General features: G+C 42.1%; 1 protein-coding gene across 5 annotated transcripts in view; it reads left to right on the top strand.

The window, feature by feature from the left end:
- SPTBN1 (spectrin beta, non-erythrocytic 1) overlaps positions 1-21201 on the top strand; it is a 136104-nt gene that overhangs the window by 51175 nt on the left and 63728 nt on the right. Inside the window, exon 1 of one of the 5 annotated variants that reach the window (XM_005235033.4) lies at positions 6153-6705. The exons of 3 other annotated variants lie outside the window; for them this stretch is intronic. In XM_005235033.4, coding sequence (XP_005235090.2) covers positions 6597-6705 — 109 coding nt within the window. In that variant the 5' untranslated portion in view covers positions 6153-6596. Of the gene's footprint in view, positions 1-6152; positions 6706-18877; positions 18901-21201 lie in introns of those variants that run through there. One more of the 5 variants, XM_055816005.1, reaches the window with a different exon arrangement.

Genomic DNA, 21201 nt, shown 5'->3' on the forward strand with positions numbered 1-21201 from the left:
AAGGAGGGTGGGAAGCTCTCTCTTTCCTGCATATAAACATAGATGCAATTCAGATAGAGGAGGAAAGCAGGGAGGGAGAGGCAATGAAAATTCCGGCTTCTAAAAAAACACAATTAAAACTCATAAAGAATTTTCTGGATGAAAATCAAGAAGTGTTTTCATGCCAAAAATTTCACAGGAGGAGAGTATTTTTAGTGTGTACCTGTGCACCACGCATGATTTTAATAGAATTTTTAAGGGTTATTCATCTAAGTCAGGGAGCAAATAGAGTGCATTTCGTAGGCCATGACCAAAACCTGTGAATATATTTACTACAGTTTTTCAGGGATGGCTTCCCTGCTTTGATGAGTTCATGGAGTATGGGAAGCAGCACAGTTCAGAAGAACCCGTTCGGACTGGAATACAAACCAATGCAAACCATGATTTCTTCCAAATATGAGTGCCTCGTGTAGTGCTTTTCTGTGGCTCCCCTGGCAAGCGTTCCACTGTTGCAGTTAGCAAGGACATACTGTTACAAAAGTAATGTCAACTTTCCTGTTAATCTGGGACTTTTGTAAACTGAAACCTGAAACCATGTGGACCTGACCCAGTTTCAGTAATAAATTGATATTCTGGCCTGGTTTGTGAAAAGATTCCCAAAGGTTTCATGCTGCTTGGGTCATGGACGTCACAACGTACAGGTTTATCTGGAGCCCAGAGCTGGTTTGTGCCTGGGACTTGGTGCGGAGCAGCTGGAAGGCCAGCCTGGGCTTGGCAAAAGGAAAACATGTGAACGGACCATTCTGTATTAAAAATCCTTGTCTCCTACTTTTTAATCTGCCTCTTTCCCTTGCTTATGATTGCGTTGGCTTTCTCAAGCCCATGTGAGTCACAGAGAATATGGCTGGAAGGGACTTGGAGGACCAAATGCCATGGTATTTGCCACTGACCTAGGATCACCTTTAAACAGGAAAAATGGAAATGCTTTCTGAAGTGGAAATGTTACTTAGGAGAAGATCTCTGGTCTTGTTTGTATTTATTTCACCTTCTTCTGAGGCAGTTGCCAAGTATTGCAGGAAATGGCGGGTTTATAAGATGAATGGTTCTTGTTCCCACTAATACCTGCAGAAGAGGTAATTAAGTTGGCGCGCTAATTTCTGCTTAGTGTGTGGGCTGCTTCTCTCTGTGTTCCAGCATCTTAGATGCAAACTGGAGGGAAAAAAGCTAATTCTTCAGGATTAATGTTATGCAAATTGTCCAATATGATAAAAATAACTATTTCCTATTACATTCTAGAACAATCCACAGAAAACTCCGTCTTTCCTTACTCTGTTGTATATATAGGGAGACATTCTGTGTTTACTGTGTAGACAGGAATATCAGCAGAGAAGTCAAGAAAGGCAAATGTGAGTATGAGTTTTCGGTTCTTAACTGTGGCGCTGAGGGGATGTGTAAGAACTTTACCCTCTTTCAGGAGAAGAGCAAACGTTATGTGATTTCTGTGGCATTTTACATTAATAAATCATCCTTTTTATCTTGTAATCTTTTTCTAGTTAGTCACCCACTAGAGAATTTACAAGAGCAAGTAAGAGTAAAGAGGAAAGACGAGGGTGATGTTTAACCAGACTTGTAATTATTGTAAGCTCTTGTGTGCATTCTGCTTCCCATTAGAAGGATAATTGTCTTTTGTGGAGTTGTAAAATCACATCTATCTTTCAGAACACAACAGTTCAAAGCATGCATTTGTTTTATGGTACCCAGGGAACATTTTGTGTATTGCTTTCTTGGGTTTTCATGCACGCATTAGGTTGAACATGTTTTGAGGGTGGGTCTGTTCTGGGCACAGAGCCCGCTGCACCTACTATCTTCATTGTTGACCCAGTAAAGCCAGCCAATACTGGTTGACTTGATTGATGGAAGATAGTGTGGTTCGATGGGGAATGTCCAGCTATTCTAATTCTAGTGAGGCTGTGTGACCAATATTAGCACTGTGCACCTACTGGTTATTTCCTGCAAGAGAGTTATGAGCTGGGTCCTTGGCCATAAATTTCTTAGAGGGCTTTTTTTCTTATACTTTTCTTGAGGATGTGCTAAAATTTTTCTTAAGTGATTTCTTTTGGCTGAGGAAAGGAATAGCTTTGTTCCATCTTAGATACATTGATAATTAGGAATTTGGATAGTGATTTTTCCTAGATCTAACATTAGTTTCTTCCTTCGAAACGTGTTTTTTTTTCTTTGTGGTAGGAATGTGTTCACTTAGCAGCAATTTTCAGAGCCAGGTAAAGACAGATCCCAGGACAGATATTTTTCTGTTCTGGGGTAAGCACCTGCTTAACCTCCAGATGTTACTTGTACATTTATAATTAACTTCTTGTTCTCCTTGAGGCTTTGCAAAGCTCTCATCATGGCAACCGAGTCACACTTTGCATTATTGGTAAGTGGATAATCATTTGCGGTTTTATTTACTTTTAACAAGCACACAAGCAATGCAAGCCATCGTTACCAGTCAAGTCCTATGAGAGAGGTACCGCTCAAAGAATGCAAGCAAAAGTTATTTCACAGCTATAGGGGGGAAAAAAGTGAGAACAAAATTGGGGGTGGGAAGCCCCAACAAAACCCCCTACTTCCCTGCTATACTAAACTTAATGTATGATTTGGCCCTTATTTTCCTGCAGTGCTGTAATCAGTGATTAATTACACCATGGAGAATTTCAAACTGTGTTGAACTGATCAGTTACACTTGGACCAGTGCTCAAAAATTATCTGATCTATGGCTTTACAGCATTAATTCCCCTCCATAACATATTATCCAGTCAGTATTGTCAAGGGCTCAGTCAGTTAAAGAGAAACCAAGAAAATTAGTAGAAACCAGGTATAAAAACCATCTTTGTGCATGTGACAGCCATGTGACCAATTTGATGCCTTGCAACATAACAGCAATAAGCAAGTCTTAGGTTTACTAATTTGGAGTCAACAGCAAACGAATGTAGTATTAGGACTGTTGTGACTCAAACAGAAATGCGAACTGGCAGGATGCCCGTTTCTAAGAAGCCCTGCTACATATGGTGTAGCGTTTCACAAATACAGACAGATCCCCATTTTGCTTTGCTCTTTCTACAGAATTACCACCAACCTGTTAAGTGGAGCCTTCGAAATGTATGCCAGAGGCCCAGCAAAGCAGCAGTAATGCTTTGGCAGATGAGTCAGCAGCACCTGGCGATCAGGGCCATCCCCAGGAGCTGACAGGATCATTAACAAAGTCTGTCACATCTGTTGCTTGGGGACCTGTTGTTCAGCCCAAATGCCGAGCTGGACGGCAGCTAAAATGAGGTCAGAATTTCAGAGCGAGTGCTGCTGAGTTCTCCACACTGTGCTAGGGTCTTGTGTCTCTTTTTCAGACCTTGAGCAAAATCAGCTTAGTTCAAGCACTGATTCTTCCCTTTTCCTTTAGCTCACCCCCTGCTCGCTGCGTAGCCTGCAGTGCTCCATACCTGCTGCAAATCCTTCTCTTTTTAAAGTAGCATTTAGTTCGGGCAGGCCAGAACTGGGAGGGACAGAGAGGGGACACGGGTAAAAAAATAATCCTCAAACCCTAACTTTTATTCAGTATTTCTTGGGAATCTTAAGCTTACTAGATTCAGTTATTCCACACTGAAAAATCTGAAGTGTAAATTCGTGTATGTGGTGTTAATGTTTTATGACCGGGTGGGGAAAGCCAGTCTGTGTTTTAAATGGGTCAAAGCCAAATGATTAGTTATTAATGTTTTGCTTTTGTAGTATTTTACAGTTTAATATTTTTAATAATGGCCACGTGCATTAGTTTGTCGCCTGCCAAAGGTGTAGGGAAAGCTTTCAGCTGGGGAGAAGTTCCTGGCTCCTGATTTATGTCCTTCATGGTGTTAAAAATGCTCCAGCTCTCCTGTCAGTCACTTGGACTTTAGTTTTACCTTCTGAGCTCGCACAGCAACACCTGTTTGCTCAAGGTGGGACAGTAATAAGCTGATATGCCTGCAGGTAGGGCCTGGCTGCCTGCCTGCTCTTGAGGGGAAGGGTTTCGTTTAATTATAACATAGGTCAGGCATTACAGGCAAAAGCTGCTGTTGGTAGAAAGCTGCAGGAAAAAAAAATTGGGACGGAAATAAGCCTGTACTTGTGTGCTGGGTAAAACATGCTCCTTGAGCTTTGGGGGCGTTTGCATTTGTATATTAACGGCTTGGTTTACCGAGCTCTGTTTGTGTACATTTTGGAGCCATTTATATTTCTGTGTTGCCCTTCTTCCCTCCCACCCTAGCCTGGAAATCCCATGGCTGCAATTGCAGTGTGTTGGTCCCTGCGTGCTGGAGGGGACAGCTGGCTGTACAAAGATTATCAGGGGAAGGTTTAGCAGGAACAGGGACTCACAGTGCCACATCAGCGCATTGTTGTCTGGAGAGCAGCATCCTGCCTGCTGCGGTGACAAGTGCAGGTGCTTCCTCAGATCCCCTTTTTGCCTTACAAACATGCTTTCGGGGCACGAGCCTGCAGTACCTTGGGGTCCCCTGTACAGCGGTGGTTCAGCAGCCCCTGTGGACAATCGCTTTCATCTCTGACATTGGCAACTCTGGCTTGGGCAGCTGAATAGCCTTTAGTGGCCAAGTGTAGGTAGTGCTGAAAAGATTGAAGGCCAACTTTCAGAAACGTTTTAGGCTCTACTTGAGGTCTGCTGTAGTACTGAAAGTCTCGTGTAAATACAGCTATATTGATCTAAAGGAGTTCACTGAAATACACTAGTAAAAGCCCTTCTGAATCAACGTAACAAGCAACTCTGGACTAGGGCTACCTTGTTGCTTTACGTAAAACAGTATAGTTAAAAGCCATAAATATTTTAAGTGTATTTATGACCTCGGGAGCAATGTGCCAGGCATTTTCAATAGTCGGTGTGTTTTTGGAAACCCCAGCTTCAGTTGAGAAGTGTTGACTTCCATCACATCTCCCTAAATTGGAAGCGTTGCTGGTTGGACTTCCTGTAGTTTGTTCCCGGGTGTGTTGGTCACAGCTGGTTGAATTTCCACCTGATGCCTAGCAGGAGCTAGGTCTGCAGCAAGTCAGCGGGGGTGGACCGCACTTCTCCCACAGAAAAGGTCCTCACATAAATTACTATCTGACTAAAACCTTGTGAAACAACAGTATCAAAACAAAGGCAACATTTTGAAATGTTTAATGAGGGGGTGGAGTGGGAGGAGAAGAGAACATGGATTCCATTGGAAAGGAATTTGGAAATGCAAGACGAAAAAACATTTGTGTGAACAGCAGTTTTAAAAATGAACAGGCAAATGGTACATACTGAGAATATGAATGTGTAACTGACATTTTCATTTCACTTATGAATGAGTGAGGGCTAGGAGCTCATGCCCCTGAGGGAAAACTGCCATCCTCTGTCTTAATACCACCTGCAGGTACTGACTTCCAGTACCTAGCCCTGCTGCTGTTGTGTGCCTTGATATTACAGCAGGGTATTAAGGTGCTAGTCAGAGGTGAGGCATCTGGGTTTACTTTACAGTCCTCCCCCTCCAGTGCACAGCCCAGACAACCATTACTCTTGCAGTAACACCCAGCACACTGATAAATGGGCAAGGAGCCACATGCATAGGAGATGTCAAAATCCTTGGTATCGACAAGTAACATAAAACGAAGCGACAGGAATTGGCTGTTTAAAGAACCTTTTCACAAAGCTTTTGTTTGTTCCCAGTGTGCTGGAGCGTACATCTCTCCGTGTCCCCTCCTCGTCTGTTTCTGAATACTGAATGAGTGCTTCTGTGTGCGCGTGTTACTTCAAGTGAATAGTCTTGCAGATAAATAAAGTGCCCTCCTTTTCATGTGATAGTAATCTGAGACTTTTCCATTACATGAGGCTCTTAACAAAAGATTGTAATTCCACCAGCTTTGCTCGGGAAAGTACCACCATGTGCTGCGGGACGGCGGGAGCGGCGGGCTGGAGACCCCGCTGCCCCTCTGGCCCCTGGGCCCAGGGCAGCACGGCCTGCCCCAGCGGAGGAGCTTGCAGCGGCATTGCATGAGGCTCCGCTCTTCCCCTGCCCCGCCGCCCCTTCGCCCTTGGTACAGCCTTCGTTTCCTCCACGGTGCTGTATGGTAATCAAGTGACATCAGCTCGCAGCCGGGCGGCTGCTGATTATATTACAAACCAGCAGAAAGGTCTGAGGTGTGCGCGGCTCCTGGGAGCGCTGGCAGGGACGGCAGCGTGTGGCTCCATGCTGCTTTTACTTTGGGCTGAATCGCAGGCTTGCTTTTGATTTAGATTCGCCAGAGCCAGGCAAGCATTTGAAACCAGATTCGAGCACTTGAGAGTTGCCTGTAGTGGAGCGAGGAGGAAAAAAAAACCCCACCACCAAAAAAACCCTCATGGTGCTTTAAGTTTGAATCCATTACAGACAACTTGCCGCCAACCCACACTGCTGGATTTTGAACCGAAGCTGTTATTTACTTAGGGCTCAGTGAGAGCGTTTTCTCTAGGGACCGAAGCCAAACTACTGAAGAAGCTGGGATTTACTCAGATGTACGGTAGAGAAACCTGTGGTTCCTTTATGCTGCAGTTCGTCGTATCCCTGTGTTACCTGTAAATGGAATTACAAAAATCAAGCAGTATGCCCGGGCCGTTGTCCCCAGGATACGCAGCTCAAGTACAGTATAACTATAATCAGTTAGAAGGAAGATTCAAGCAGTTACAAGGTAAGCCCGTGCTTTTTTTTTTTTTTGGTAGTTGTTGCTATGATATGATCCCTGTAAACATTTTAGTCTGGGCTTGTTCTTATTGCATCAAGGTGTTAATGAGAGAGGCCAAACGTGGTGCTGTAGGAAAATGTGTGGCTTTTATCTCACTGAAGGTGTCCTGAGTCTTACACAGCATTAGGGTGCGTGTCCCACTCTGAGCCATTCAGCATTACAGATGAGGACTAACCCAAGTCGCTTAGAACAGTAAGGGGGGGGAGGGAGGATGTGGTCTTTCTATTTATTTTATCCTTAAATAAAACACACTCATAACTCTGAAAATTCGTCGTAAAATCCTAGCTTTGTTTGGGTGCAGTTTGCAGTGTGAGCCTTTTCTAATTCCCTGCATACTTCCTGTGATGGCGGGTGGCTTAAGTTCTTCAAAGGAAGAACAGTTGCAGAATTTCCAAACAAATTAGTTTGCTCACATTGTAGATCTCTGAGAAAGCATGAGCCTACTTTAACATTAGCAGTTTTCCAAATTTTATATTTCTCGTTTATATTTCTCATTTTAGAGAGAGAGAGTGTCCTTTAATGTCTTCCCATTAAATTCTCTATCTGTGTGAGAAAACCGAGGTTTCTTTTGGGGAATGGTCGTGTCCTTTCTAAAGGGTAGGCCTCTGACCTGTGCTGGAATCCCAAATTATTAGCAGTGCTGTGGAGGAGGATTGTGCCCAGCACCTCTCTAAATCAGACAGGGTAAAACATGCTGTCATTTCTCTGTGTAAGGCTGGTCCCAACGATGAATGAACTCTAGCACTGCAGTTTCAAAATAAAAAAGAATTCTTAACCAAAACCAAATGTCCTTCTCTACATCCGTGTGACTCCTTAAAGAATCCCAGAGAGCAGCCTGAGTACAGTGAAGTCCAGCCCTCCTGTGCATGTTTCTTATTTTACTCTGGTCTGTGCCACAAGTGTGGTCCTGCGGTTCCTGTCAGAGAGGGAGGAAGAGCCTGGTTAGCGCAAAGAATGTTCCTATTTGTTGGCTTAGAGAGGGAGGGGAAAAAAAAAATCTTTCATTCATAATACTTTGTTTATCTTGTGAACGGGTTCACAGTAATGGCTGCATACTGGATGTAATAAGATAAAATGACAGCATCTTAAACACTGGCAACATAGACATTCCTTAGGCAAGGCATGGAAAATCCAGGCTCTGAACTTGCACGAGGGAATATGTTAGAGGCTTTATCTTGGACATCTGTCAGATCTTAAGCTGCAGTACTTGCTTTAAAAAGAACGAGGTAAGTTTGTGGCACAGAAAAAAGAAAAGTGGCTCACACCTCTTTCTTTGCTGGTTAAGTTAGCAGTCTAAAGAAGGCAGATTTTATCATTTTCAGGGTCACTGCTTCAGGAATCCATTATCTGTGTGTTGACATCACATTGAAAGAGGAAAGCAGGCTGCAGTGTAGAAAGCACAGAAAGTGAGTTTTCCCTTCAGTGGAATGCACTGTGTTGACTTAAAAAAAAAAATTTGCAATGCTTTCCCTAAATGTACTGCAATTTCCTCTAACAAAAGAGAGAAAATGCAGTGAATTCACCTGCAATTGTAAGGAAGGACTTGCAGTAGACCATCCCATAGCTGTTTACTTACACTGCAGAGAAGGCAGGCAGGCTTGAAAAATTTTAAGTTCTGCCAATGATCCTGTTCAGGGTGGAGCTTAGGTACAGGAAATGTTTTAAATTATGCACTAGATACTCCGCAAAACACTAAATGGCCTTACAAAATATTGTGTGCAGTAAAGAGGGTGGCTTAACTCTGCCAATGCAGGTGTCTTTCCTTGGATTAATGGCACTTTGAAGAACATCTAAAAAGCCATTGATTTGTAGTTGTAAAATTTTCAGCTGATTATTGTCCTTTTGCTAGAAGGCACTGGTGAAAACATTGGGAGCTCTGCGGCACTGGGCATTGCTCAGTGCACCTGGACTCAGACCTAGCAAGGATAAGCTGAATATATGTAATATTTTTAAATTACAAATTTATCACCAGTTTTACCTTCTTCGCTGTGGAGGTGTACAAACAAGTAAGAGCAGGTATGTTTCAAACCTCCTTAGGTCTGTAGTAAAAAGTACCTTTTGAAGTTTTCCTGCCTTCTTATTTTTGCGTTTCGCCCCTTTATACCTGTGTTTCACCCCTCTTGCCTCCGGTAGGATGGCTCTCTAGAGCAGCCACTAGTATTAGCACCATACAGGCTTACTGTAGCCTCTACTCAAGTTCTTCCCACACTGAATTTGCCCCTCGTTTTTCACAGTTCCTAGAGTTTTCATGTGAATCCACAGCTTTGCACTAGCTTCTAGCAAGGTACTGTTCAGATCTAGTAAAGCTTGGGAGTTTTCCTCAAAAAAAGCACTTAGGAGCATATTGTTTTGACTAAAATAAAGAGAGAAAGTGCTCAGGCCTTGTGCGAAGCAGGAATGTGAATCAGCAATGAGCAGAGAACAACCCTGTCTGATCTCCCCTTTCCCAAGGCAATACCTTAGATTTGCACTGGGAACTTCACATGAGAAGAGGAGCCAAAATGCTAGGGATAAAGCAAGTTCAGATCGTATGTGATCACCTAGGCACTCCTACATTCCACCTCTTTTAAATGCCTCGAAGTGATGATTGTAAGGAAACTAAGTTGTTCAACTTGAGGAGTGTTTAAAGCAGATTTTCCAGCCCTGCCCGACTGAGGTGTGAAGCCAGCACAAGTTGTGGGACTGCGCCAAAGGGACCAGACTGGCTTCTTTTGCACCTGGGAAAGGGGCTGCCTCACAGGAGATCCCAGCTCCTCTTTGCCTTCGTGGGCCAGAGTGAAGCAGGATGTGGCAGAAGACAATGCTGCCTGCGAGTGAATTGAGGCTTTGTGTCAAAAGAAACCTTGAAGTCTTGTGTATGATAATCAAGATGATTAGCGTACTCAGTCCTTGTGCTCATGAGAATGTCAGGAAAGGTGTGGGGAGAAAAATGCTTTAGCAAGTTCTGTTTCCTTTATTAAGTTTCAGTAAGTTGTTCTTATGTTTGCTCACCTAGTCCTGGAATGATAAGGGAGAGATAGTATCAGCAGTTGCTATCTTCTTAAACCTAGGTGTGGAGTTGTGTTTCTCCTGACCACTTGCTCAGTAGAAAGGGATCTGTTGCAGGGCTGGAGTAGCTCTCTGCAAGTAAAGACAGGACCCCAAAACTTGTTTGTGGCAAATGCATTGCCATGTAGCTTGTGCAGGGTGCGTCAGTGGAGAAAATTTGTCCAGCTCAGCTGAGGAACTAACTGAAAAGCAAACAATATATGTTATAATTGCAAACCAAGGCTGTCACCTGTGCTACATGAACAGGCAGTCTTGTGGATTGGCTTGGCAAGTTTGTAGGAGTTGGCAGGAAGAGGTTAATGCAAGCCAGGAGTTTGGAAGGAGATCCCTGCAGCTGAATCACCTTCCACAGCTAAGGTGGAGGGAAGAGGCCACCAGCCCAGAGAAGCTGCGATCATCACTGCTCGTGAGCTCCTTCTTACCACCTGATTAACAGGACAGAGTGGTATTTATTAAGATTTCTGGCATTTAGTAGCTTGGTGACTTTATTAGTTCCCGCAGTGTCATTGGAAAGTTGGGTCTCAGCTCTAATGCTGTGCCCTAGGTGTGAAATTTCCAGTGGTAATTACAAATGTAAAATCCTGGGGGATGGGGGTGAGCTAGATTTGTGCTCCTGATAAATCCCCAGAGGAAAGCCAGCTTTCAAAGGAGATCTGTGATGTACCCTTCTGTGTGGTACATTTTGATTTTATGTTTTTTTTTAATGTTGCCTTTCAGTTTAGAAACTGTTCATTTTTAGTGGGAACCTTATTTTGTTACTACTTTTGAGCCATGTTAGAAATAGTATGGTTTGAAAAACTTGACACCTAATGTAGTGAGCACTGAAATAAGCCTTTAGGAAAAGTGAGCTGTCTTTCCCAGCAGTTGTTCAAGCCAGCTTTAGATCAACCCCAAACTCTGTTTCATGGAGATGAAAAACTGACTAGCTACACAGCACTACCTGCACCAGAAAACATAATGCGATTGTGTGAGTATCTTGGGAGTCTGGGGCAAACCCCTTGCTCTGATAGCAGTGCTCTTCAGCAGGGGAGCTCCTTGGCTGTGTAATCCTTTGATCTGCAGTGATCCAAATAGGTTTGGTCTGGGTTCCAGTTTGGCATAAAGAGACACACACATGGTTTCTATTTTTAAGTGGTCAATGATAATCGGCTTCGATAATATTGGGATCTGTATGCATAGATTGGTTCCCATCCAGGCTGCAGAACAGCAGGAACATTCTCCTGTTTGTTTTTCTATCTGAAGCAGGGCTTCCCCACAGCTTTTCCTGCCATAACATCTTATCCCCACATCCCTGCCTATGCCCAAGGATAAACATTGCGCTCCCACTGTGAGCTGACAGGTTTGCAGGAGTTGCTGAACTACTGTCTTGTGCTAGGCTGCTGCACCCAGGATCCTCTGAAGTTATATGGGTGACCTTTGAAAAGACAGTTTCAACAGCTGTCTTCCCTGTTGCAAGATTTACTTTTTAAAGGATTTCAGTCTCTTTCTATAGGTGACCTGCATAGCTACAGGCAGTGATTACTGAATGAAGGACATCCTACTTTGCCTACCAAATTGGTCACTGGCACTTCTTGTCATGGTAATTTCTGTTAAAGGTGAAATGCAGGGAAGGCTGAATTTCATTCCAGATGAAATATGTCTGGTTTACATGGGTACTTTTTTTACTTCACCCTCTCAGATCCACTAAAGTGTGCATTTCTGTGACAGCTGGGCCTTTGTTCTTTGCAATGTAAAGATTCCTGCAAACGTATCTGAATCTTAGACTCAGCTTTAGGGCATTTTGGTGAAACTCTTCTCTGTCTAGAAATACTTCAAATTTGCAGGTTATACAGACGTTCTTGCCAACTAATTGAGTGTTTAATTTAGGGGTTTACTTGGAGGAAATGACTGGGCAAGTGTTGTAACTAACATGCCCAGGTTCTTCCTTAAAATGGACATTTGTAGCAAATCACTTGCCTAGGGCTTCTACTTGTCTACTTATAAAACCAACTGGTCAAATTTCAACTCTGCACATCCCCTTGTAGCTCAGAACCAATGCAGAGAATCAGAGTGAGACAAGGCTACTCTGAACCACCTTATAATTTCTGCACTTTCCAGAAGTAAAACCTACAGTTACATTGCAGAAATTTTGAAATGACATGTAGCAGGGCATGGGGAATTTGTTTCATGCCCTTCCTTCGGACAAGGACGGATGACATGAGTACAGTCAGAAGTGAAAGGCATGTTTCAGTGACCATGTGTGTTGTCTGTTAATTTTAATACATGTAAACTATCTATGTGTGTTGTCTGTTAATTTTAATACATGTAAACTATCTAGCTTTGCCTCTGAGCTTTTTAAATGTTTGCCTAGATGATGTATAGCAAACCCATAGAAGAAGGTTTTGCAGAAGGTTCTGGAATAATTTTGTCTGTGAAGGATAAACTTAAAAAACACCCAGTAACTTAAAGTATTCAAACCTTTCACTCCTGTTCTTTCCCAATCCTGCAATTAATAGAACCCCATGAAACTAAATACGAGATTTTGAGGAAAACTTAACAGAAAGGTCTTGTGAAAGACTTTCTTTCAGGATGGACAGTGAGAAATAAAGTTATCTTGTATTTTCCCTGTTTTGAAGGGCTATTCAGGACAGTACGGCAACGCTATCTTTACTGCTAGATAAACTGTTACCATGGCTCAAGATTAAATGACTAAGACATTTCTCATTGTTAGAGGAATAAACCAGGTTTTTATAATCCCATAGCTACTGAAGGCAACGCTTGTCTCCAATTCCTGCTTTCTCTTGCAAAAAGCTCTGAAATTTCTTTTACGTCTTCAAAATTTCCAGAAATTTACTTTTCTGGTTATAGGTTTTGGCACTTCTGAATGTACAGAAGGCAAGTTGAAAGAACAGGGGTAAGGTATTTCTACTTTTACGATCAGTATTGATACAGTTGAGAAAGTAAACATTTAAATTGGATTTGACTCCTCACTGAAATAACGTAAAATTTACAAGTCTAAGCTGTTGCCTTGGGCTTTTTGTAGTCTGTTTTCTTCAGTTTCTGTTTAGATTGTTTGTAATATATATATATTTTTAACTGTGTGTTTAAGAAGCTTAATTTTAAAACAGATCTCTAGGCTCTGGAGCAGAATTTTGTTTAAAAAGGGGCAATTCTGTTACTTTTTGTGGCTCTGAAATTGTGAAGTAAACTAAGCTTGTAAGCAAATATTTTCACATGAGACAGTAAGGTATTTTGAATACCCTGGGGTGATTTGTCGCTGGAGTTAGAACAGTAAAATGATTTGTATGATGTTCTTAACTGGCGTCAGTCCCATAGCTCTGCAAATGTGGAAGTGCAGCTGTTTGTGCTGGGACAGGAACTGGCCCTTTTGTGTTTCTGCACTGGATGTCTCAAATAAGCTAAACATTACAGACCATCCCAACGTTTTGTAGGCATGTTGTAACCATGAAAGAGTACAGGCTCCTATTCCAAATATTTTTGCTATCCAAGAGCCCTATTCAAATTGATTGTGGGTTTTGCCATTAACTTGTGTGGAGAGTGAGGCAATAAAAAAAAAAAAGACTATGGACTGAGATGAAAGTGGTGATAAAAAGCCAGAACAATGGTAGGCTTTCATTCCTGAGTTTTTCCTTAAATCTGTTTTGTGATTTCCTCCTTTTTCTTCTCCGTTTCTTTTGTCTTTCTGTTTTCTGTTGGATGCATGCTTTGTCTATTAAAGTGGATGAAATGCTACCTAACCTAAGTAGGAATGGTGAAGAAAATAAAATCACAAATATGCAGCATGATTCACAAAATCCCCATTTCCTATTCTCTGTACTAAACTACTCTTCCGTGATATCCCAGCGCAGGATGTGGGGTTTGGTAGGTACACCCCTTCTGCTCGGAGCCTGAATTTCATGTAAGAATTCACTGAAAGAGTATTTGGTTACTAACAGCTCTGAAGGTCTTTTTGTTCCTGTTTAAATTGAACTGAGAAGTATTAAGTAGCAGGGTATGACAATGACATATTTTTTCCTTATGTGAAAATGAATTTATCTTGTTGAATAGACAGGTTTGGGAAAACTGTTAAGCCAAATATTGGGAATTAGTCTCTGTAAACTTTAAAAGCTGTGGCGAAGGAGATAGAATAAGGTCAGGTGGTTTAGAATCTGCTTTGCCCTTCCCACAAAAAAATCGAATCTGGAATTTAGTTTGGAAATTTGTAGCTGTGTCTGGCAGGTAATGGTCCTTTTCCCAGTGTTGTCCAAGTGAAGTGACATAACTCCAAAGATGAAAATTATTTAATAATTAATAGGTAAATAACTCCCCTCCCAACTCAAAATCAGTCCTCTCAAAGTAAAGGGTCAACCATGGGGAAAGTAAGAAACCCATGGATTACTCTGCATTTCAGTAGCTCTGGGATTCAGTGCAACAAGAAAAAGGTGGCAGCCTGGCATGCAGAAGCAGAGGATGATGTGTGCTCCCCACCCGATGCTTTGGGGAGGAGGGCCTTGCTCTTAACTCAGCTTTGAGCATGTAATTTCATTCACGTACAGAACACAGTAGCACCCAAAGTAATTCTGGCTCTACTGTCCTGTGTGATAGCCTGCATGTAATCAAGGAGGGCATGTGAGCTTCAAATTGCTTGCTGCTCCTAAAAATGAAAATGACTGAGTCCTTGTGCTTCTCTCAGAGGAGAAAAGGCAAGAGGGATGGTGAGCACTCGTGCTTGTGACTTTTGATGTGGAGCCTAAGGTCGCGATGGCTGGGAGAACCCACGTTAACACAAAAGGCCTTGTACACTTGCTGCTGGAATGAGGGTATCCCGGGCTGAGAGCCTCCTTTGTTGAAAGAGAACTACTGTAGCCAAACTAATATTAACCAGTCTCGTAGACGTGCTGAATGCCCCACTGTTTGACTTGGAGAGAAGCTTAAAGAAAAAGGCCCTTCAGTTTTTGAGGGGAACAGTACAGTTAAGCAGACACTCAGGCAGTTGCTGTGGCACAGTCTAGGGGCCGCGTTCGTGGCTTTTCAAAGGTCTTGTGAAAGATCTGGCGTTGCCAAGTGGCCTTTTCATGAGATAACTGGAAATGCTGGTAATTCCATGTTCAGTCAAGTTTGTTTTGTTCCTAATGATATGAACTGGAACCCTTGAAAGCACAGGCCCAGTTACATGTACGTGACAAAACGTACATTGAACAGGGTCAGTTTTCTGTTTGACATTATATCAGAATGCACGATCCTGCACTGCTTTTAATAACAGTGTATTAAGGCTGGGGGTGTGGAGTGGGCACGAGGTCATGAATTTGGTTTCTTATTTGCAGGTTTTGAATGCTTCCTATGTTAGCAAACAGGAAAAGTATCATCCCAAATGGCATTGCACAGGAATCCTATTTGGTGGCTTGCCAGAGACTGCAAACATCTCTGCCTTGGCTGTTGTCAGAATGGCCAGGCATATGTTTCTGAGGATTGTTTTCGTTGTTGGGGGTTGGCTTCTTTTTTCTTGTCTGTTTTAGTTCTATCAGAACTGAGTTTTCAGGCAGAATAGCCAGAGAATTACATACCCAAGAGACAGTGAGGAAAGTGTAGTGGCAAGGTACAAAAATTAACTGTATTACCACAGCATTGTAATCACAAGCAAGAGGGGTGGCCTTATGCCTGCAAAGATTAAACAAAACAATGTACTGTTACAGACAGATTTAAGAGGTTTTCTGAATGAAATAAATGCCAGCTTCCCAGATTTTTCTTGGAAAAAAACCCCTATGGTTTAAAAAAGATAGGGAAATTTAACTTAAGGTCTTGGCAAACTCTTCAGAAAATCAGCCAGTATGCGGATCACGCTTCTCAGATAATCTAAACCAAGACAGTCCCATTAAAGGCAATGAAACTGCGCAACAATACAGTGCCAAGGGACTTGCTCGTGGGATTTTCTCTCCCACCTACAGGCCTGCTCCTTCATTCTTCTCAAATGATGACTCTTCTTTGGTTCCCGTATGGTTGGCTTCAGCCTTCCCCTTCCAAAAAATCCCAAAGTCCAGTTCTTAGTGTTCATTTTGTCCAGGCAGTGTTTCCAGTTTTTGAAAACATGATGTGATTGTGATTTGTTTTCAGGAAAAAAGGAAAGTGAAATCATGGCTGTCATCTGTAGTCAACTAACTGTGTTTTACTTTGGGTAACAATTAATTCTGCATCTAGTTTAGTATCTTTCCACAGTTATTTCCAGGGAAACTAGAGTGTTCGGGTGGTGCAGTGGCCATTTCTTTCAGGGTGTGTTCTTCTTTTCAGCTTTTCCAAATTGTCTGGCAATATAATGATAGACACTGCTCTGAAATCATGGATGTGACTAGCTTTTGATTACAATTTAACATGAGTAATAGCTATTATGGAATGGCAATTAAGTAAGGCTCTGAATAAATAGGGGAGGTGTCTAGGAACATCAGATGTTGGTTTCATTCTGAACTTCTGACCTTTCAGTTATTCTTATGCATGGGGAGTTCAATAATTTGTGTTAACCTCTCTGTGTCTCATGTTGTTTAAATAAAAGTAATTCCTTGGGATGGCAGTGTCTGCACCCACAGTGCAGGTGGGTACACCCACTCTCGCCCCCTGTGTCAAGGGGGCTGTGCCATGCCCCTGCACGCCAAAGTTGGAGGCGCTGATGAAAGCCATGGGGTACATGGCAGGTCTTTGGTTAAGTGGATGACGTCTAATTGGATTGAGGCTCTAATCGTGGGCCCAAAGGAAAGGGTGTCAGGAACTGTTTTAGCTGTGGCTGTGGGAACTGCTGTATTTGCTTTCTCAGAGGTGAGTTGTACCCCATTCCCTCTCTCTCTTCACAGGATTTGTTCACCCTGTGGGGTGAGTGTTGCATTTCATCCTCATGGCCTCGCCTGGTAACGGGAAGCTGTGTTTCACTTTTAGCTCAAGGAAGTAATCTTAGAGAATTGGCAGTGCCCGTAGACAATTTCCTGACTGTTCCCTAGGTGGTGTCCTGGCCGCTGTCACTTCCACAGGTGCACTGTTAATCCATCAGCCTCTAATAGCAGATTATGTGCTGGTTGCATCTGGACGTGATTGCCTTAGTCCATACAGAAGGAGTTCACAGAGCAAGATACGGAAATCATGACACATTTTTTCCATAAATCCGCTGCTGCTCACATATTATTAAATGCTTCTCTCTCTGTCTCTGTCCTAAAATCAATATGTTAAGAGTGATGCCTGGTATGGTAAATTATAAATTATATAAATCCTTACTTACTGGAACATTTGCTCCTAACAGGTGAGTTGCACTGATATTTACCAGCACGTCGATGCTAATAATGCTCTGCCACTTGAAAGATGCTTATGTATTCTCTGTGCCTGGGGCCAGCTGTGTTCCAGCCAGTTCCTCACTGCAGATACTCTTTTTTTTTTTTTTTTTTTTTCTCCTAAACAAAAAGCGGTTGCAAGTTGTCCTGGAGAACAGACAACACTTAAGGACACCTAATAAGTAAAATCTTTAGCCATGCAGTGTGTCCTGGCAGTGGCATCCTCCATAGGGATGAAACACAGTTCTGCACTGGTTCCAGGAGAGCTGCTGTCTCTGGGCTGGGTATGGCAGGGGTGGGACAAGCAATGCAGGATAATACAGCTGCTGAGAGGGGACTTTTCCCCCATTTTTCCTGAATCACCAGAATGACTAGACAGATTGGTGCAGTCTCTGCAGCACCCGTTTCAGTGGGCTGGGTACGGGGCTGTCCTGTGCCTCTCCTCCAGTCTCCCCGAGTGTGGCTGATCCCAGCTGGTTCCTAGCAGTTGTTAAGTGTCCGTCTGTGAACCACCTAATGCCAGAACACCTTTTGTTTTCTGTGCTACACAAGTCATCTCTCCCTTCTGGTTTAGCTCCTTTGCCATGTTTAAAAACATTTCCGTGGCACCAGCTGCAAGTCACTGTGGACTTCATATTCATAAGTGTATTCGCGGAGCTTTTTCCTGTGCATTAGTCTTGTGCATTTGACTTGGGCTGAAATGTGCCCATAGGTTTGGAGACCTGAAAATCAGAGAGTTGTCATGTCTCAGGCTTTAGGAACACAAATGAGGCACGCACGATCTGTGTAAGATGCCATAAATGCACTTTTATGCCTGTGTACACATGTGTATCTGTGATTTGGCTATGAAGGTGTGTAAGTGGGTATAGACACAAAAATGGTCTTAGTTCAAAGCACCTATTTGCATATGTAAGGCAAATCTGCAATAGTTTTGTTATTTTTGTTATAAAAAAAATAGATTTTGCTTAATCAATACTGGAATTATTTTTTTAATGACATTAATACTACATTAACAGATAATTGGGAGCATTAATCAGAGTACAAAAACTTCTGAAAGCTGTGTTTCCTTTATTAGTTGGCATGTTTCATAGTCTGTTTTTTAAACAAACAACACGTTCACATTTTAAGGGAGGGAAAAGCCCAGAGCATAGAGCCCACATGCAGTGTGATTAAGGAGACATCCGTGAAATTACTTTGAATCAGGAGTGTTTGGGTTGTTCTTATATATTGATTATGCTGAGCTGATGATGTCTGGCACTTAATTTTCTCAGTGTGCTAAAAATTAAAGTAAGTGAAGATAAATTATTGCGAGCTCTCATGGATAACTTCAACAAAAAGCTGCAACTTTGTACCCACATGGAGCTTTTCGGTTTGTGTAGTCAATGCATTGCACAATCAGTACAACTCACAGGTCCACTTCTAAGACCAGAAAAACAAGTGATGTTTCTGGATGAAGATACAAGCATTGAAAGTATAATTTTACCCGGCTAATTCCTTCAAATTTGCATCACCTTTTAAAACTCAGAGACATCTCTGAGAGTTTGAAACAAAGGGTTTTTTTTTTCTGGTACTGCTTTGAAAGTTACCACGTGGGCAGGAAATACTGTGCTGGAAAGGTATCGTTTTTTCCCCACTCTTGCATAACTCCAAAGGCTAAAATGGTTTTGGTTAAATATGCCACATTGTCCCACAAAAGCAGATCAGTAAATGACCTTTGGATTGGAATCAAACAGACCAGCAGGAAAATTTTGAGGTGAGGAATTAGAATGTATGTGCAACTTGTTCCTCAGAAGTCCCTAGAAAACAGGTATGGCATGAAAAGAAAGATTTATTACTTTTTTAATTGCCCTGTGGATTTCTTGAAAAAGAACTTTAATATACTGAGTGACTGATAGGAATGTGTGTGTTAAAGTTTACATTGTGGTTCAGTTTTCTGGAGCTTTTCTTAAGCAAGCAAACAGGTGGAGGCATCAATTCTGCCAGTCTCAAGAGACAACTCCAGGACTTCAGCTGGTGCTTTGCATGATGGGTTTGCAGATTAGAGCCAGAGAAGATTAGGGATTTTTTTTAGCTCTAATGCTTCTTATTAGCAGTTTGTTTCAAATCTCGTTAAAATTCATGCATTTTTAAAACCCCCTTCTTAGAAATAACTGCATGTTGTAAATGCCATAGTTCCTTCAGTTATACAAGTAATTTTTATAGTAAGCTACAATATTTTTATTGCTCTTGCTCATTCAGCTTTCACCTTTGGGATTTAGCTTAGATCTCAGACTTGCTGAACCATTGCCTGGCCTACCTGTGGTGTTTCTGCTTTTAGTCGGCAACCTGTCAGCATAGTGCATCTGACTCTACAATACAGCGTGCAATTAACAATAGTAAATTATTGTGTAACCATGGAAACTGGATGAACTCAACATGTTGTTCATCAAGGCTATGAAATCAACTGCTATTAATCCCTGATCAACACAGTGGTTGTTTAAATACATGTTCTTCCATTTAAAATGTCTGTGATAATGAAAATTATAATTTAACAGCAATTAATTATAATGATAACATCTCTTAGCACAGAGGTTTAATATTTTGAAAGGATTAAATTCATTCATCATAGATTTATTTATTTTCTACTCATGCTTTTCTGTCATTAAAGTGAAATTAGATTTAAACATGAAACCAACAAAGGTTTGGCATTTCTTTCATCTATTCTTCTTTCTGATTGCAATGAGTTTTTAAAGAAGCATGGTCAAAACATACCACAGCTTCGACTTTTCTCTCCGTGTAATGTCTCAACTTGTGCCTGAGATGAAAGAGAAGATCCCAGAGCTCTCTGAAATCCCTCAGTGGGTTTCCATAGGAATACTAGCAGTTCAGTCTTCTGTCCTATTCTTGTTTAAGCTTGCTAAAATTCACAGAATCACAGAATACTTTGAGTTGGACGAGTAGTTTATTTGGTCCAGCACACCAGCTCAAAGCAGAGTCAACTTTAGTGTTAGACCTGGTTGCTTAGGGATTTGGTTTGTTGAGATTTGAATATCCCTGAGGATGGAGATCCCACAGCCTGTGGGGGATCCAGTGTCTGAACACTCTCATGGTAACAGCTTTCTTCTTGGTACCCCATCAGAATTACACAGTCTTGCAGCACCAGCAAGTTGTCTTCTTCCCGAGTGGTGCATGCCTCTCTAGGCTTCTCTCCACAGTGTCTGGGTTTGCTCTGTAAAAGATGGATTTCAGCATCCATTCTGCTGTCTTCACAGTGAATGCTGAGACCTGATGCCCATCCCTTACTGACTCATCTCTGGTTAACAGTTACAATTTCATATTTCCAAATACCCAGATAAGGAGGATCCTAGTCTGGTCACATAGTTGAGTTGTAGAAATAGCAGAGTGCTCGTTGTCTTTTGTGAGTACTGTTGCATTACCTGCAGGAGAGGGAGGAGTACTGAAAGGAAAAGAGAATAACAGAAGTCATAAAGAAAACCAAACCAACTCCTTCTTCCTACGCTTGTTTTTTCTCCTATAGACAAGCGGGAATCCACTGTAAAAATCTTTCATTCTGCTGGGTTTGCTGAAAATGGGAAGAAATAACACGGACCTTATGTAGAGAAGTGCCTGTGCCAAGCCTTCCTCTTACCCTCACTAATGCTGCCAATCAGACAGTGGTTTGGGCAAGTATGGAAAACAACAGCACTACACCCCTGCCTCCCCAGAACCCCCCTGGCACTTCCCTGCATTATGCTCATAATGTTTTTTAAAGGAAACAGCAAAGACCCCACAAGATTGTGTGCACTTGAAATAGTGCAGTGACCTCAGGTTTTCATTGTTCTTCTGTGGGAATTTCGCAGTCAGTGTCCTGGGACAGGCCGATGCTTTTTCCATGCTCCTTTTAACTGAAGTGATTTGTCTTTTACGCAGAGGGAAAAACGGCAGTGAGTGTAAACCACTAGCATCAAATCAGCCATAAGGCATTTGTGTCCTTTAAGTTAAATGCTGACAACGCTGAGGTGGTTTTCATGCTGGTTTTTAAGGGAGGTCCATTTGAACTTTATACTGCACACTTATTAGGCCATAAATTTATTCTTTTATTCAACTGTAATTTTACTATTTTGCTGTA

The sequence above is a fragment of the Falco peregrinus genome, chromosome 11 (genome assembly GCF_023634155.1).
Source record: "Falco peregrinus isolate bFalPer1 chromosome 11, bFalPer1.pri, whole genome shotgun sequence".
NCBI lineage: Eukaryota > Metazoa > Chordata > Aves > Falconiformes > Falconidae > Falco > Falco peregrinus.